Here is an 18089-nt window from a genome sequence, read left to right on the forward strand (position 1 = left end):
GACCTGCAACGCAGGAGTAAATCCCAGCAGCGGCACTCAAAACTGCGTCATCAGCCCTGGGAAAAATCTTCAGTCTTGGGAAAACAGTGCGCCTACGCTCTGTGATAGTGATGGTTTGCATGTGTGCAAAGCCGAGTCCCCCACATGTGGGACAGCTACAGTGGGCTTGCTGCAATTTTCTTGCCTTTGTGTAACAATAACTGCGTCAACTACGCAGTGTGATATCATACCAGCGCAGCACAACTAAACGTATCTAAGTTCTAATTCTGACATTAAAAAAGGGGACATAAACAGCTTTGGCGTCTTTCCATGATTGCGGATACTTTTCAAAATTGTACTTTTCTACCAGCCTTTACTGACATATTTTACATTAGAAGGCTTATGAAAAATTATACATTTTGATGGTTGTAACAAAATATTGACAATGAAAATAAACATCAGAATTCAGGTATGAAGATGAACACATGTACAGGTGCATCTCAGTAAATTTGACTTTGTAAGAAAAGTTAATTTATTTCAGTAGTTAAATATAAAAAAAATCTAGCTTATATTACACATATTCATAAAACGCAAGGAATTACTTACAATAAGAATAATTTAAGAGGGGCAGTTCCTAACTATTTTCTATACTATTTTTCTTTTTAAAATGTTTTTCACGTAGAATTGTAATTTCTGAAAATTGAGAATTTGGCGTCGCATTAGCTGTTTGTTAAAGGGTGCTCTTAATAGTGTGCACCTTTTTTATGAAGACATAAATAATATACACATAATTGGTGGTGATTCTTATGCGGATCCGAGTGGTGTGGAGTATTGAATCAAAAATTTTCACTTGGATCAAGATTAACTCTTGTAATACTGTGTGTCTCTTTAATGGTGAACTCAATGTGTATGACTTAGCTATGTGGAGAGTTCACATTTAACACGGAAGTGGGTTAATTGATCCATAACAGGATACGTGTGTATGTGAATAGTTAGTGAACCTCTGTTGTTAGCCTCTCTCAAGCCATCAAGTAAAAGTAATAGTAAAAAATGAAAGCTGGTTGCCCCAGACAGAACGTCTAATCAGATAGTTAGCTTTAGCTTTAGGATGACGCTGACGCCTGTCGTTGTGGAGAATTTAATAGTGCTGTGCAGGGATGGGTGGTTTTTTGGACAGTCGTTTGAGTGGGCATGGCAAATTAAAAATCGAATCATAATTTGCGGACTCATGATCAGATTGTGTGACGTCACCTGAACCTGCGGTTTGTTTATATGGTAACTGTTTAGTCCACTTTATATGACAGTTGCAGACTTCAACCCTGTGGGAACGAAAGTTGACGCATCTTAAAATAGAATGTGTATGGAGTCCATACGCATGAAATCATATTCTACTCGTGTTCTTTTGACAGTGCTCTGAATCTTTTTATGGCACCCTGCAAATCGTCTCCGCCAGTGATTCGATATAAAACTAACACAAATGTGCATGTTGATCTCTGGGCATTTTTCTTCCCGGTTGTTAGTTCAAACGCTAACAGCGCAACAAGTTGCTAAGTTGTGTGGGTAAGACATTTTGCAATGCTATACAATCATTTTGAAAAAGGAAGCAATCACATATATTTAAGGTAAGTGGCTATCGGCATAGATATCTATAAACATAGAGCTTTCACTGTGAGTGGCTGCTGTGTTGAACAGAGGGTCCAGCTTGAAAACCCTGATTATAAAATGACACGTGGCTTATATCATAGCTGCATGTCTGAGGTTTGTAACAAACCAATCCGCGTCAAAATTGCTAAAGAATTCAACGACTTATAATAAAATTATTGGAGCCTAACACACAGCTTGCACTATAGTTAATATATCTATGGTGTCCGCAGTTAACTACTGTAGCAAGTAGAATTCATGCTAACCCATCCAGCATTCAGGAGGTTTGCCATGAGGACCATTATTTTACAACACCAAAGTGTGCAAACATTCTATCAATGGTCACGATGCAATGCAAAATTCTTACTTAAAGGAATACTTGACTCATTGAGCCATTTTCAACAATAAGAAGATATTGTCTATATTATAATATTTAGAATGTATAATTATGTGATATCTTCATTGTTTTTCATGAACAATATCTTTAAAAACAAATGTTGCCACTAGCTGTCGACTGAAAATAAAAGAACCTGTGCTCAGGAAAACAACCATTCACGGCTCAGTTTGCTGACTAAACCCAGAAAACAGGTGAGCCGTGATTGGTGATTTAGTATTTCCTCAGCACAGGTGATGTCATCTTCATTTGACAGCAAGTGGAAAAATGTTTTTTAAAGGTTTTAACTGTACATGAAAAATAATGAAGTTATCAAATGGACAAAATATTATCCTCATCATCCTGTTGAAAATGGCTCAATGAGTCAAGTTTTGTGGCGGCCGTGGCTCAGGGTGTAGAGACGGTCGTTCAGACTGCTACAATGATGAACGGTTGAATCCGAAGCTCAGCTGAATCCGAAGCTCAGCGGCTACATGCTACGAACACTGCACATGCGCAGCTAGGAACAAGCATGCACGACGTCGTTATGACAGATTGATTGATTGACGGGATCGGGAACCAATCGTTAAGATGATCCACCCGGAAGACGCAGCGACAAAAGATCCGTGAATACACCTTTAATCTATTTTTAATCAAATCGATGAATTTACTAATCAGATTTTATAAATATTGTTAAATTTCTATCCCTCTATTATTCAAAAACAGGACTGCTTTAAATTTATTATTTGGTTACTATTTTGGTCTCTAACATGTTAGAAAATAGGGGGAAATGTGGATCATTATTTTCCCCAAGTAGAAGCAGCTGTTTGCAAATGCCCTATACGGATTAAACATGAACATAATCACTAGTCACGTTTAGGTGGATACTTGTATTCCAATTAATATGAAACCAAATTACCAAATGGAATGAAAATGGTCCATATCAAACATCACAGGGCAGATCATAATAAACATTTATTTTGGGTTAAAAGGGGTGGCATATTCCTGCTGTAAATCCTGCTGGAGTATGAGTATGAACTTAATAATTCAATTATTCATTTCATTAAGTAAAATAAAAAGTTTTATAAGGAAAAGAAGAGTTCTTCAAGTAGGAATAGTTACCATTCAAACAGTTTTCAACTGCAGTTTCTCTATCCATTCACCGGGTGGCACCCACGTAATAACATTCATGACTTGATGAAGAAGAAATTAGACACGATGTCATATCGCATCACGCTCTGCTACACTGTAGCCTACATATGTGAATAAATTAGTAAATATATACAAGACTGATTATTGAGCAGCGTCCGTGCTTATTGTGAAACTCTTTGTGGAGACCTAAGGTTTCCAACTGCTGAGCGGAGCGCAATGAAGCTAGTTGCTAATGCTAGTCTAGTTACTGCTAGCTTGCTAGCACAACTTTCCCATAGGTAAAGGCAATGCACTTAAAATAAGCCATAACTCAATAAAACAAAACGTATAACCTTGGTTTTCTGCTTTTTTGAGATGCCATTGAACATAAAACACTTTGCCAGTAATCACACTGCATAGGCGTGTCATATCTAGCCACTCGGTTCCCAGAGTGCATTGCGTGGCGCAATACATTTAAGAATATATAAGAACAGTAATCCTTGTCATATTGATGGGTTTGAAATTGAATGTGACACTCTCTGTAATGTCACTCACTTGCTTCTGTGCTTGGCCTACCAAATGCCGAACCTCACTGTGTGACTCTTTCTTGTAGGGGTATGTTAGAGACAAAGTTTAAGTTCCACCACTTCCAGCAAATATCGATGACATGAAAGATCGAATAACAGCTGCAATCAACATGGTGGGCTGCGACATCCTGAGGCGGGTTTGTGAGAAACTCTCATTTCGGCTTGATGTTGTTCCTGCTGCGGGCAGCGGCAACATTGAGAAGTTGCAAAACATGAAATGAAAACTTGAAGGTATGTACAACACGTTGTTAAGTTTTCCATTGTTTTTCGTGTTGATTTTGGCTTCTACTTTTTGAATCACCCGGTATATATAGAATAAAGAGGCACATATTGGCAATTATAGACAAAATATGACAATAGACAAAAGATGCACCTGTATATCATACAAACGTGTGAGTTTTTATCCTACCTGGCAGGCATGCACATTCGTAGGAATGTTCACTAGTCTGGCGACAAGTGCCTCCGTTGAGGCACTGCGAGGGGGCACAAGGCTGGGTGGACATCTCACATGTGCGCCCACTGTACCCGGGCGGGCACTGGCAACCGAAGGAGCCGTGGGTGTTGATGCAAAGGCCAGCGTTGAGGCAAGCGCCGGGCTTGCGGCACTCGTCCACATCATTGCGGCAGTTCTTTCCCTGGAAGCCAGGTGGGCAGGAGCAGTTGTAGTGATTATTCCAGTTGGCACAGCGGGCGCCATTGGCACATGGACTCGTGGCACATGCGTCAATGAGCGAGCAGTCTTGGCCTGTAATTCAAAGGTGTGTTCAGTTCAACGTCTCTCAAGAGCTGATCTTTCTCCGTGCCAGTTGTGACGGGCATACCTCTGAAACCCCTGCGGCACACGCAGCTGTACTGTGGGATATCGTTGACCACCTGGCTTATGCAAGCGGCCCCGTTAAGACACGGTGATCGATGGCAAGGATCCTGGTGCTGACAGAGCGAGCCGATGAATCCAGGACGGCATCTGGACAAAATGATTCACACTTGAGCGTTAAGTGTTTGAGTTGAGCGCCAAAACAGGTAACAAGCAAAAACCCCAAAAAGCAAACCTCCAGATCCAACCAATTCCCATTACGTTCATTAATATACCGCATCTGGCATTCCTGACCCCATGACGTGCACACCTCCTTCTTGACTCATATTGTGGTGTGAGACTGGCGTCTACGCCCTGGAATTATTTCGTATTAGCGCCGGTTCCTTCAAAAGTGCAATGTGGTTTCGTGGAATGAGTGATGCACTCACAAACGGAGCCAGGCCATATCCTGAAGGACGGGATTGACCAAACACACAATTTGCGTCCTCTCCAGCTGGAGAGACCCATTTTTTTCAGTGTCAGCTAACATTCCTCCGTCGTTACGGCTTTTTCCGCAGGTCGGCTCGAAAGAATATATGAACACACCCAGTGATGGCTGCCAGGAAACCAAAGCGATTCCACCCCAGTTCCGACATGAGAAAAATGGGGTCTACACTAAGCACATGCTGAGCAAATAGGAAAAGGCAGCTGTGATATTTAGACGAGACACTATCTGTTTTTGCCTTTTACCTAAACATATCAACGTAGACACAAGAGTATCTGATTGCTCTCTACGGGCCGATGAGAGTTCAGACAAGGTTTGTACTAACTGAGGAGGTTAGTTTGAGTTAGAAACCCGAGACCCATATTGGAGCCTGCGGCTGGAGACAAGCCCCCCTCTTCAAACAGGCTGCTTGATGCTGATGACAGAGCAGTGACGGCTGGGTTCTGGTTCACCCCAAGACTCTGTCTTTTCTTTCGCTGGAGAAAACCCCCTGGGCATAATCAACAATGGATTTCCCTTTGTTCTCCTTTGTACAAGCATTATTTCACTCAATTATTGTACGCTCCTCTACAAAACAACCAACTTCTTCTTTTTTTTTTGCAATGCAGTTGGGAACAGGCCAGCCTTTCTTCAATATGACTGTTTTGATCTACTTTTGTTTGGCTCGCATTGCAGCGTTACAAAGACAATGTAATAAAGAGAATCCACAGGACTCGGCACAAAAGAGAGCACAGGCGTGTCTACAAGAAAGACACATGAGAGGAAAGTACAGTAGAGTAGTAACTATTAGTAGAGTCCAACCGAGCAGACTGCATCCTAGACTGGTTTCCAGACAATTAAAAGCTGTAGTGATCGGGGCCCTGAGTTCAAAGTAGGGATCGGTTCGGTTCCTATTCTTGGTAGCTGGAAATATACAGTATATGATACTGGTACTCAACAGTACCAATGTTCGGTACTTTTATACTATTGTGTGTTGGTAACAAATGTTAATTTACTTAACAATAATATTATATATATGTATATATATATATATATATATATATGGATTCAACATTTATTTTTCAACATATAAACATGAATTTAAAACAAATGAGCCCAGAGGTTAGAGTAAAAATAAAATTATAACATTTTATAATTATTAAGTATAAATAACACTAATAATAAATTTATATTACAAAATACAACTTGCGAAGCAAAGTTCTTTGCAATGAATAACACAAGGAATGAAATTACACAGTAATACTTGTACAAGGAACAAAGAAAAACAATTGTATTAGTGTTGTCTTGTTGTGCAGTTGTTTTTCAAAAACGCAAGGCTTGCACTGTACATGTGCAACGATGGTAAAGCCGCGCACCTCCCAGCATTATTTGAAGACTGACCTGTCGGTATCGCCGCAGGGCAGCGCAGCCAAGCTCCCCGCACGGATGGCTGAGAGGGAGGTGCCGCGGCATACTCCCTCTCAGCCTCGCAGTGATCGCAGGGAGCCGGGCACATCGCCAGTCCCAGCCTGGCACCAGCACCAAGAGATCCACTCTGCATCGCTCAATCAAAGCATGCAAGGAATTTGTAGGCTTTGCCATCGTTACAATATACAATTTCTTTGGTTTGACGGCGGGCAAGTCTTGTTTGCTTCCAAAACTAGAAATGTAGTTTTGTTTTTTACCTAGAAATTTAGTTATGGCGTGTGAAATCCTGTTTTTTGCTGGTGTGCATCCACTGCTGCATTCAAATGTGTCAGGGAAACTCGCCAACTTTTCCTCTCCGACAGTCACAGTGTGCTTTGGAACCGAAACATGGTTGATTTTACGTGAATGCTTAGTAGTCCATACAATATCGGTCCATACAAAAAGTACTGTCTTCAGGACCCATTCCTTGTTGAAAGGGGTTGCTGGAAAGTAGGGATGCACGATAATATCGATGGCCGATAATTATTGGCAATTATCAACCAATTTGACGTCAAACAGATAAACCAGATAATAAAGAAATCCGCCGATAATCGTATTCATGCCACGTTGGTACATCTGTTGTGGTTGTGGCTCAAGTTGTGCCCAACTCCTCAACTCCTCCCCTCTCTTATGGTAGTGTCAAATATTTGTGACGTCATAATGCGCGCGACCTCCTGTTCACAGAATCATCATGGCAACATTGCAGTCGACAGTGTGGGCTTTCTTTACTGTCCTGTTATGGACATAAGTTTATACTGTATTGTGGACACCTGTATTTTCTTTAAAAATGGTTTTCACTTCTTGTACATGAAGCAATATTGAAGTGACTTTGACTGATAAGCCTGCTCGGAACAGACTGCTTGCTTTCCTGTCTAGCTGACCCTCCCTTCTCCTTCCAAAACCTAACCAGGCTGCATACAAATCTTCCCATGATAATTTACTGCAGATTACTTCTTGTAGACTGCTCTGTAAGACTTGTGTATATTCGAAGCTTCTAATATAAAGAAACCAAAAAGACAAATTGTTTTCCAGACTGTTTTATTCATCTCGCCTAGCTACTGAAAATTCCACAACACTCCCCAAAATGTTACCCTCACAGTTTTTTGTTGCACTTTTAAATTAAAACAATACTTTTATTTTGTTTTGACAAACTTAAAATTAGTTAATGCAGGGTTTTTCCTGGCTCAAATTAAGGCAGAGGTGGTATAATCCTGACTATGATGGGTGACTACCAATGCCAGGTATCGGTATTGGTGCCAATACCAGTCTTATTTGCAATACCAGTCTTATTTGAAGGTATCGGTACTCGCGGTGGTGACCTATACCATTATTGGCCGCCCTCCTGCAGCCATTTTACGATCAAGGACTAGAAATTAGAAATAATATAAATACAAGTTGCCATTCATTTTTGCAATTTTTTAAAAACTACAATCATTAAAAATTCATCCACTAGTACATATTATTATACACTATTATGTTTATTGTGTGTGTGTGTGTGTGTGTGTGTGTGTGTGTGTGTGTGTGTGTGTGTGTGTGTATATATATATATATATATAAATATATATATATATACTTTGTTTTTATTACTTTGGCTGGAGCACGCCACCTCTGCCTCACAACCAGGAAATGGGCGTGTGCAACGGTTGTTCCATGATCTGTTTCTTCTTCGGTACATTAAAGTTAAAAAAAAAGAAAGGTCTGTGTTGCTGCCGAGCTCAAGAGCGATATCAGAGACTCAGGCTGGAAGTGGCAAGCAAATTAGGTGGAGGTGGGCGCTTCTAAATTTTGTACACAGGAAAACCCTGTAATAAAATTCAGCTTCATGGTGCTTTACACATTGTTTCAATGTATTTCTCCATGTTAGACTTTTAGTAGGATGTGAAAGTATATTTGTATTCAACTTAATTTTGCAAACAATTATCAGCTTACTTATCAGTTATTGACATTGGCACTTTCTAAATGATTGGTTTATCGTATCGGTTGAAAATAGCATTATTGTGAATCCCTTACTGGAAAGTCATCTATGCAAACCACTACACTAACATCACTCCAATGAAATAGTCGACCAACTACAAACCAAATATTGTACAATTTACAGTTGAGTGTCAGCACAGAGGCACTGAGAATGGTAGGTGAAGTTGGCTCTGCTACTACCCCCACCCTCACAAAAACGCCAGCTTGGCTCACCCCCTCCTCTCACTGCTAAGAGGTCAAATGCCAGAGGTCCCCTGTCTGATTGTGATGATAATGTCACTCAGGCTGCAGGGCGAGGGGTGGGGCAACGCCGCAGGAGAGAATGTCTCCGGAGGCTGCAACTGGTGGATGAAGAGGGGGTAAGTGGGGGTGGTCTGGTCCAGAGGGAATGCCATGTCATATTTCCTGTAATCCCTTGTCCACTGCTCTGAAAACACAGCGTTCGCTCCAAAACGCAGGATCCTCGTCGCCCTGGTAACAGCGCAGACGAAAGAGCAAGCCTGACACCCAACCAATCACCCGCCTGCCCCTTGGTACCCATGGCTATTTGTCATGGCTTGGCTGGGTTTATTTAGAGGCAAATTAACTATGTCTGGAATCTAGGAGGTCAGGACAAAAATGAAACGTGGAGCATAATAAGTGACTTGGCGAGGGCCCGAGACGACGAGGCGGCTATAACACAAAAAATATATAAATCCGAATTAACTCTTGAGGTTGTAAGATTTGACTCGAGTGGCAAGGGCAAAGGTTGTCAAAAGGTTTACAGAGCCACTGTTGTTTGAAACTTGCATCAGCTATTTGGCAGAAGTGCATCCAGCAGGGTTAATGTGTAAGGAACAAATTTGTACTAATGCCTGATAATTTTGCTTTCCTAGCAAAAGTCTTAGTTGACGATTGTGCACATTCTTACCGTTGAAATGTGCAAGTGGCACTTCTCCCAGTCTTATCGGTGGCATTTTCGCCATAGAGACAGAAAATAACGTGAAAACGCCGTAGAGAATTCAATGTATTCAAGTTAGGCCGCCTTAGCGAGTGGCATTATTGTTAGTCCATTCATATATAAGTCAGTGATCTTGACACGTTTTCTTTTGAAATAAATGCTTCCAGTGCTGTCAGCTGCTAGGGTGAGGAGTTTAATGCTGAACAAACTGTCATCTCTCCCGCACGCCATTTTGAATGGACTTCCACGCCGAAGACTGAAGTTGCTCACGAAGAATATGTCACAGCAAATAAACAAATTTCATTGCATGGTTTGTTCTGAACCGGGCCAAACAGCAGTCAAAGGCAGTGGCTTGCCAGGCTAGTAATTATCACCTTCTGGGTGGCGAATAAGCTACACTTCTATTCTGACAAGTACCGTTCTGACAAAGGGATGACGAGAAAAGACGGAGAAGCCATGATAATAGCTAAGCAAGGCTAAGATTGATACGGATAGCACATTAACACTGGTTAACGCTTTGGTTGATCGATTCTACTTTTCACAGATTGAACTGCGTTAAAGCGGAAAACACCAAACTTTAAACAACAAAATAGCAGGCGAATTAATAAGTGTCTGGACTTGGACCAGAGAGAATGTACTCGCTAAACAGAACCAGAACCGGAAATAAATTACGGTACGCTACACTGTCAGCTAGGAGCAGCTAGGAGGAGTGGCCTATAAGGTTAACATTTTAATATAGCATAAAATATCAATCATGTCAACAATATTATTTTTATTGTCAGAGTCCTGAGTATTGATGTTGTTCAACTTTTGAGGTCTGTTCTCAAATTACATTACAGGGGATGTTCCACAAATTAGAAAGTTGCTCTACAAATGTAATCAATGATTCGTTAACCTGCTCCGTAAAGAAAAAATATATCTATTTTATTACCTTTGAGTTAGTTTTTATTTTGTGTTTTTATTCAGTTAGTTTAAGTTTTAGTTAGAGCAGGTTTGTTAGATTTGATCATTTTATTTATTTTGGGGAAAAGGCTTTCTTTTAGTTTAGTTTTTAAGTTTTCTTTATTTGTTTAATACATGAAGTATTTGTAAATTGTAAATGTTTTTTTAATGCTTAGTTTGTTTTCATTAACTATAATAACCTTGGTCTAGACTTGACTCATGGCCAGCGTGCTTCTCTCATAACACGCAAACTTAACTGATACCAGCGCGCACAGCTTGGTCCTGCGACACCTAAACAGCTTCTTATTGGACTCGACTACGGATTCCACAGTGTCTGGGAAAGCGTCAAGGCCAGCAAGGGTGTCTTCGCTTCTACTCGGCCTTTTTAGACACATGCGAGCGGCAGGTGCCGGCTGCTTTTGTGCACTGGGCCCCCGGTTGCCAACTTCTGACCTCTTAGGAAGAGGACGCCAGATGATGAAGAGGAAGAAGTGTTTGAGTGGTGCAGTGCATGGATGGTCAAAGTGGCTAATCTCCCCTGTGTCAAAACATGAGGGATTTTGCCAGCTGCTGTCCTCTGGACCATGCATCTGTCCACATCTGTCACTGCACCACTGAGTGTCTAGCACTCTCTGAGACAAAATAACAACTGCTTTGTTCATGGGACAGACACACACACACATACACAAAAAACACTTCACATGACTGAAGAGACACAACACCCTAAAGAAAACATGCATTAACAGTTGCTTTTAGCATTCTGTTCACGCAAAGGCACCACTGCAACACAGCATGCAGACAACCACATGCCTGAATACAAAGTTGAGAAACTTACAACCAGCGTGGTAGCATGAGCCCACAAAGGATGACATCCAAACAGGGAATTGCAGAGGAAAGAAGAAGAAAGCATTTTAACATGATTTAAAATCTCTGCGGTATGGACATTTGATTTATGGGAGCGAATGCCGTCACTGGTGGAACCCAATGCCGGTTTTCCTGCTCTCCGGTTCAATGAAGCATGGGTAACCTGAGCTCATCCCTTAACATACAATAGCAGATACGCCGCCATGAGGTCACAGGGCGACTCACCTGTGAACAAAGACCCTGTAATCTGTGACACGGTTCATACTTGCAGTCAAGCTCCACAAAGCAACATGTATAGGTCATTGCCTCAGAGAGCGACAACAACAGACTTAGCATCTTCCTAATTTGTCATTTTGTAGAAACTAAACTCAAAATCATTCTTTAATGCGAGTAAGAACTACATTTCTTCTCCCATGAAAGGCCATAAGTGACACAGCGTTACCAACTTGAGCCTATCCACATCCCCCTCCTTCCAGCAGCCCTTGGCTCTCTCCTTCTCTGCAAACAGCCACATGGGGGGGGGGGGCTGTGGCCCCCAAATAAAAGCGCTTAAGTAGTCAGGACTCCTTTGTATGATCAGGTTGGAAGGAGGAGGGAGGCAAGGGGGGTGGGGGGGAGCAGTGACCCAAGCAGCTAGTCTTTCAGGTCTGGGCTTCCATGGACCCACAGGCCCATGTCGTCGCCTGGCAACAGTATCCCATGGAGAGAGGGAGCCTTAGCAAGTAGAAAAGGGGGTGCTGGGAACGAAGGTTTTGTGAGGACAGTTTGAGTACTTCGGAGGAACTACCGATGCATGTGCAGGAAGCTTACAACACACGACGACCGCTTGGATCTTGTAAATGGGTTATTTCCAATGTCTATCCCTTCCATCACAAGGAAGTTTGGTTTAACAAATAATGCTAATGCGAATGGAAACAATGGGAACCATCCTATTGAAGTTGTCAATGCATGAGCATTACCCTGCAAATATCAGTCACTTTAATTCTTCTTCAGTAAACCAGTCCCATATGACATCTAGTACAATCAATTCCTGCAACACTCATTCAAATTCGATAGATTTTTGGAGGCAGCTCCCTGACATTTTTCAAATAGTAGCAATAACCACATGACAAGCATCCCAAGGCCGAGGTCTTTCCAAACATTCTGCCTCAGACACAATTACAGCCCTCCTCCCCACCACCAAACCTAAACCAGATTTTTGCAAAAACATTTGAAATTTAAATCAGAACCTTAATTATTTTTTCAAGTCAACATGAAAGGCAAGGCCCTGCGCAGAATTCCTCCGACCCATCACCACAACAGCAACAGAGAATGGAGATAATTTAATTATCTTCTGAAGGCCTCTATTGCTGTTGAACTAAAATTAACCATACACCAAATGGAGGAGAATTTAAAGGTTTGATCTGAGAACACAGTCTAGACACAACCATATCCCGATACAAGATGAGATAAGGCACAAGGAAAGTATCCAAGTGGAGAGAAATATCGGGAATCTCAATGATCTCACCCTGCAGTAGGAGAAAATTTATAATACAAAACCTTTTTTTTTTTAAACAAACAAATATAATTAATTCTGTCACTTTAGTCCAAGATGAACTGAACCTGATGCTTGAGTAGGCTGCTGTGATTAGACAGGATGCTTGAAGCACAAAGGTCAGAAGGCAGAACTTCCTGTGGCAGGGCCTGGGAACCAGAGCTCCCAGTTTGTCATTATATACAAATATCATCCTCCTTATATTAGTTGAAAACCTAATGGTGATACATGAGCGATGAGCTTCCTTCTAAACCATTTAACTAAAGCTTTCTGCAATCCATTGTGGCATGACTCTCAGCTAATTGCAAAGTCAAACATTCCAAAGATCAAGCCTTCAATGAGACTGTATTGTCGAAGGCATTCCTGAATAGGTTTCCAGGCTGAATGGATGGGAGGTACAGACAATAACCTGTAACTTCCAGGAGGACAGGAGGAATCTTAGCCAGCATTCCTTTTCTAATCCGCCGTAAAGATGCCCAAAGAAAACACCGACTCGCTAGCCGGTGTTGTGGGCAAAGACATACACAGTCACTCTCCTTGTGTCCAGCCAGACCGATAGGGAACATGTGATCTGGCATGGATGCATATTGCAGTGGAAGCGCTGTTCAACTTAGTGCAAAAAATCAACAAACTGTCATTTCACTCAAAACAATCCGGCTCATTATTTTCTAAAAAGCTGTTACCATTTTATGAAACAAGAGCCTCCATACCACTGGGATGTTTGTGCACTATCAAAATACAAGCCTCATTACATCATGTCATGATCACGACAATAAGATCACGACAACACTTACAATTTATATGCTAACTCGGCAACTGAGGCCAAAGGCAACACATTCATAAATAAAACACACCATCAGCCAGCGCTTCCAATGCGGGCCGCACCAGGGGCGACTACTATTTTCTCTTTCTGGCTAATTTGTCTTTTACATAGATCTAATACAGAACTGATTTATGTCAGAATATAAGAAAATACATAAATAAACTTGTCATATAATCTTTAGTGTCTCGCTTCTTCCCCCTTTATCCAAGGACAAGCGCCATTCTTTTCATTGCACTAGCAACAAGTGGCAGGGCAAACAAGATATGAAGAATTTGTGCAATAAAACTGCCACTCACTGAAATAAGATTCCAATTGAGATTTTTTTTAATGTTAGAATACATTACATAGGAGAAATAGAAGATTCCCTACGAGGTGGTTTTTGACCCGCCATTTTTTTCCCCATGCAACGAAGGAATCCAAGCTGTCCCACAGAGGTTGATGTCAACATGTGGCAACTGCGAGTATCAACAGTCACTCTGTGAGAGAATTAACATGTGCTAGCGAGCTAGTTGGCTAGTCCGCTCCTCGGCGAGCTTGTCTTCCACAGCATGGGGGCCGGCATGCCCCTCAATGGCAGCACCTGGCACTGCGCTGTCCCTTTGTTGAGATCTGACTTCACTGCATTACCATCACAACATCCACCAGCTGTCCTCTACGCTGCGGCCCCTCCTTTTCCTAGCCAGACCCCCGCTACATGGTCACCACCCCCCAACCACCCCCCCGCCAAGAAAAAAGGCCGGCTCCTCCAGCTGGATCCTCTCAGAGCGACGCTCTCTCAATCTGCCTAATTATCTCTCCGCCGCTAATACCGCCGCCCTATCCAAGCTGCATGTTATTGAAAATGTTTGCTTTCATTCACTTTCATTGGAGTATTTTTGCTATATAACACAAATTAAATTAGCTGCATAATAGGATGTGAAAGATTGTGTTGATGTCCTCCTCTTGAATTTTAGATTCTAAAACATGCTCTAATAGTGAAATCATAGCATCATAGAAGCCCTTTTTCGACCTATGGGACCCCCCACGAAACTGCCCTAACCTTCAAAAGCTACATTTGTACTTCTATCCAATAAGCTGTTTCAAAAGGTTCTGATGTGCTTTAAAGATGAAATGACTTTCTGTTTTTCTATTTAGTGACCTGTAGCATATATTGTCGCAGTATTTAACTATTTGAAATGTGTGTTTCTTATCATTATACTGTGCATGAACCCTTTGTACATATATATATATATATATATATATATATATATATATATATATATATATATACAGTGTATACTTTTATTTCTTGTCATATGAGCCAGTTCTGAATTCTGATTTATTACAGCAAACGTTCAGTTTGACTAGTTTATGTCCATTTTTCTTTCATTCTTGGTCTTGTTTCTATTATTTAATCCTTTCTTCACATTTACCAACTTCCGTAGCCTATGTTCTACAGCCATTCAAAATGAGGACTTTCTGTCAGCTCACTTTCAAAATTTGTCATGTGATGCAATCAACACCTCCATTGTCAAGTTCAATCTCTGAAGTCTAATACATGCCATTCGTTTCACCGTTAAAACTAGTTAGTAAGGGTTGGACTCTGTTCTTGCAACCTTTAGTGACTCACCTGTGCAGGAAGTCGGAACACTGGAGTCATAAACTTTTTTTGATGTGCCGCCGCTAAACTGATACAGCGTGACCTCATGGCTGTATGGGACATTAGATACACCGCTATCTAGGGCAGTAACAAAGGCAGCTGGCATATAGAAAGTACGTATAGCTTTTGGGAAGGCCGGAAAACAAAATATATCAAGTTTGTAACTACTTTGTTATGAAGAGATTATTTAACCTACAAATACAGGCTAGCAGAAATTACATTTTGTAGGTAAGCATCCAAATTAAATCCAGTTTCTGTGGCTTTTCTTTCCTGCGCCCACTTTGTATACTCTGTATCAGGTATCTGCAGGAAGAAAAGGTCTTTTCTACTCCTGAACGTCTTTGTTCTTTTCTCCTGGTTTGGGGGGGGGGGTAATCACCTCAGTATCCAACTGGTCCAACAACTCTGTGCTTAGCTACTCTGCCCTGCCACAGTTTGATCTTTGATGTCCTCTGTTTGCGGCAGGAGACAACATTCTTTCTTTTTTCCAATGGCACTGCAGTGCATCCAGATGCTCATTCTTCATAAAACAAAGGGTCTTGCCATTTATTTTTATTTTTAAAGGAACATAAAAAAAAGTTTCTCTGTTTGTTTTAAGTGTTTTCCTGGCTGCATGAAATTACACATTCACCAATTTAATGGCACTCGGACCACATCCCGACCGCAAATGATTGATAAACCGTGGGCAGCGGTTGCTGCCCATGTGGCTCGGCATGCGGTCAAGTTACACATTGGTGAGTTTAGCTATGTCTGCCTATTGGTAACTGAGATTTACACATAGAGAGGTAGAAAAGAGGATTAATCTTATCTTATCTATTCCTGATGTGTCGTCTGACCTCTCATTCCACTAAAATGAGTGCCTTTTAGAGGGAAGCAGGTGGCGGAGGTGGCTTCTTTTGGACCGTATCTCCTCAGTGCAACACTCAAGCATGTTCCTCCTCAAAAAGCGGACAAGTGAGCCCCAGGCAAGATACTGTAGGCTATTTCACTTGACTATTGTCACAGCTTTTCCCACACAAACCTCCTTTTCCACCCCAACTGCCCCCTCCACCCTCAGCATTTGAAAAACAAAAGACTTATCAGTGTCGCCCAAAGCAAGCGAGAAATGAAGACACTTCAATTAAATGAAGGGGAATTAAATAAAACCCTTCTGTGTAATCGTTTCTGTGGAAACATTTAACAGGTGCAGCAGAGGCATGTGGAGGCTTGTTGATAATAGTAAGTAGGATAATCCATTAGCAACATCTACCACCACTTTTCTTGGTAAGTCAATTAAAAGTAGAAATGTTTATCCCAATGCTGAGATAAGGAGAGGATGAGGCTTTTCAGGAAAAATGGACACTTCTGTTGAAAGAGCTACAAAAAAAGTGTTGAGAGAACTTAATGACTCTTTTCTCATATGAGTTGCACTTACATGCACCGGGATGGCGAATCTATGCATGTCCCTCCGTTTTCACACGGCCTGGATTTATCTGTGCATCGAAAACCTGTGGGAGATGTGACAAATGACTTATATGGAACCCATGCAGCAAATCTCCAAATAATGAGACAGTACTGCAACTGGAGACAAACTGATGTGACCCCAGTCCTTCTCTTATCTGAGTTTAGCCACGCAACATGTGGCATCCTGCAGCTTTTAAGTTTACGATGAATTTTGTAAGGACTCAGTTGTAAAATATAAGATTCTACAACATACTTTTTGTGCCAACGTGCACATGTTTAAAGTTTTTGTTTCTGTAATAGCAATTCATGTATCCCTCAGCTTTAGTTTAAAAAAAAAAACATTGAAAAGTTTTTTTTGTTTTTATCTTTTGAACATACTTCTACAAGAAATACTTCCTTGATGCACCTACATTTTAAAAATATTACTGAGGTGGCGTTCTACATGCACGAGCACAAATACACTATTAGCATAAAAAACAGGTACATTAGCATTCAAACGCTTAATAGTCGTACTTCACAGCACTGCATTAATACAATTATAATAACAATTATAATAGTAATAGTATCATAATAGCCCATCATTAACAAAATAACTAAAACGGCAATACATTTATTGTGTGCACTTAAGATGCATGCAAGAGACCCTCTCTTTAAAAGAAGGTGACCATATCTCTACATGTCCAGGCAAACGTCACAGTGCAATAGAAACGTTATTTACCTTCAGAATGATGCATAAACAATAAAAAAGACAAAATAATCCACGGAATATTCCCTCCCATTTCGGTGGAAAAAGTTTCCGGCTCTTAGTGGCGCCCTTTCAGTCCAAATACATCCTTGAGGAATCAAATTGGCGTGAGAAAGAAAGCTCCGGAGAGTTTAGACCGTGAGGCGTTCTTTGTCATAAAGTCGACCGGGAAGAGAGTCGAAGTAAATCCCGAGGACAAAAAAAAAAAACGTCCTCCGCTGCTCAGCCACCGCGTATCCTCCTCGACTGGAGATCCCTCGGAAAACTTTTGACTGCACGATGAGAAGCTGTGGCAGCACACAGAACACACTCCGCCTTTCTCTCTCCCTCTCGTCTCTCTCTCTCTCTCCCTCTTGCACACACCATCAACACACACGCACGTGCTTCCTCGAGCAACCCCTTAAAAAAAAAAAACTAAACGGACAAAAAAACAAAAACGCCTACGTTTAAACTTGGTAATTAAAACGACTGTGTGAATTTATTGATTTATTTTTTTGTTTTTTTGTTAAAGCTGAGGCTATGAATAGGCTATGAAGAAAAGTTTGAGCAGTCCTGCAGCTTCATGCTAGGCAAAGCTAGTTGCTATGCTAGATTACTACACCTTGAGTTCCGCCTTCTGTACAAATCAGTCATGATTTACCATTTAAACACCTTACAATAAAAACAGCTACATTTGTTACCAGTGTTGTCACGATTACCTTGGAAAGTAACTTACTTACTTTAATGATTA

General features: G+C 41.2%; 1 protein-coding gene across 1 annotated transcript in view; it reads right to left on the minus strand.

Moving 5' to 3' along the window:
• notch3 (notch receptor 3) overlaps positions 1–17669 on the minus strand; it is a 40781-nt gene extending 23112 nt beyond the window's left edge. Inside the window, exons 1-4 of the mRNA XM_086068900.1 lie at positions 17333–17669; positions 16586–16658; positions 4533–4675; positions 4121–4456 (exon numbers count right to left, since the gene is read on the minus strand). Coding sequence (XP_085925026.1) covers positions 4121–4456; positions 4533–4675; positions 16586–16658; positions 17333–17393 — 613 coding nt within the window. The 5' untranslated portion in view covers positions 17394–17669. The remainder of the gene's footprint in view (positions 1–4120; positions 4457–4532; positions 4676–16585; positions 16659–17332) is intronic.
• Between the last annotated feature and the right edge of the window lie 420 nt (positions 17670–18089).

This window comes from Leptonotus elevatus, chromosome 1, assembly GCF_054856555.1.
Source record: "Leptonotus elevatus isolate MCC_2025b chromosome 1, RoL_Lele_1.0, whole genome shotgun sequence".
NCBI lineage: Eukaryota > Metazoa > Chordata > Actinopteri > Syngnathiformes > Syngnathidae > Leptonotus > Leptonotus elevatus.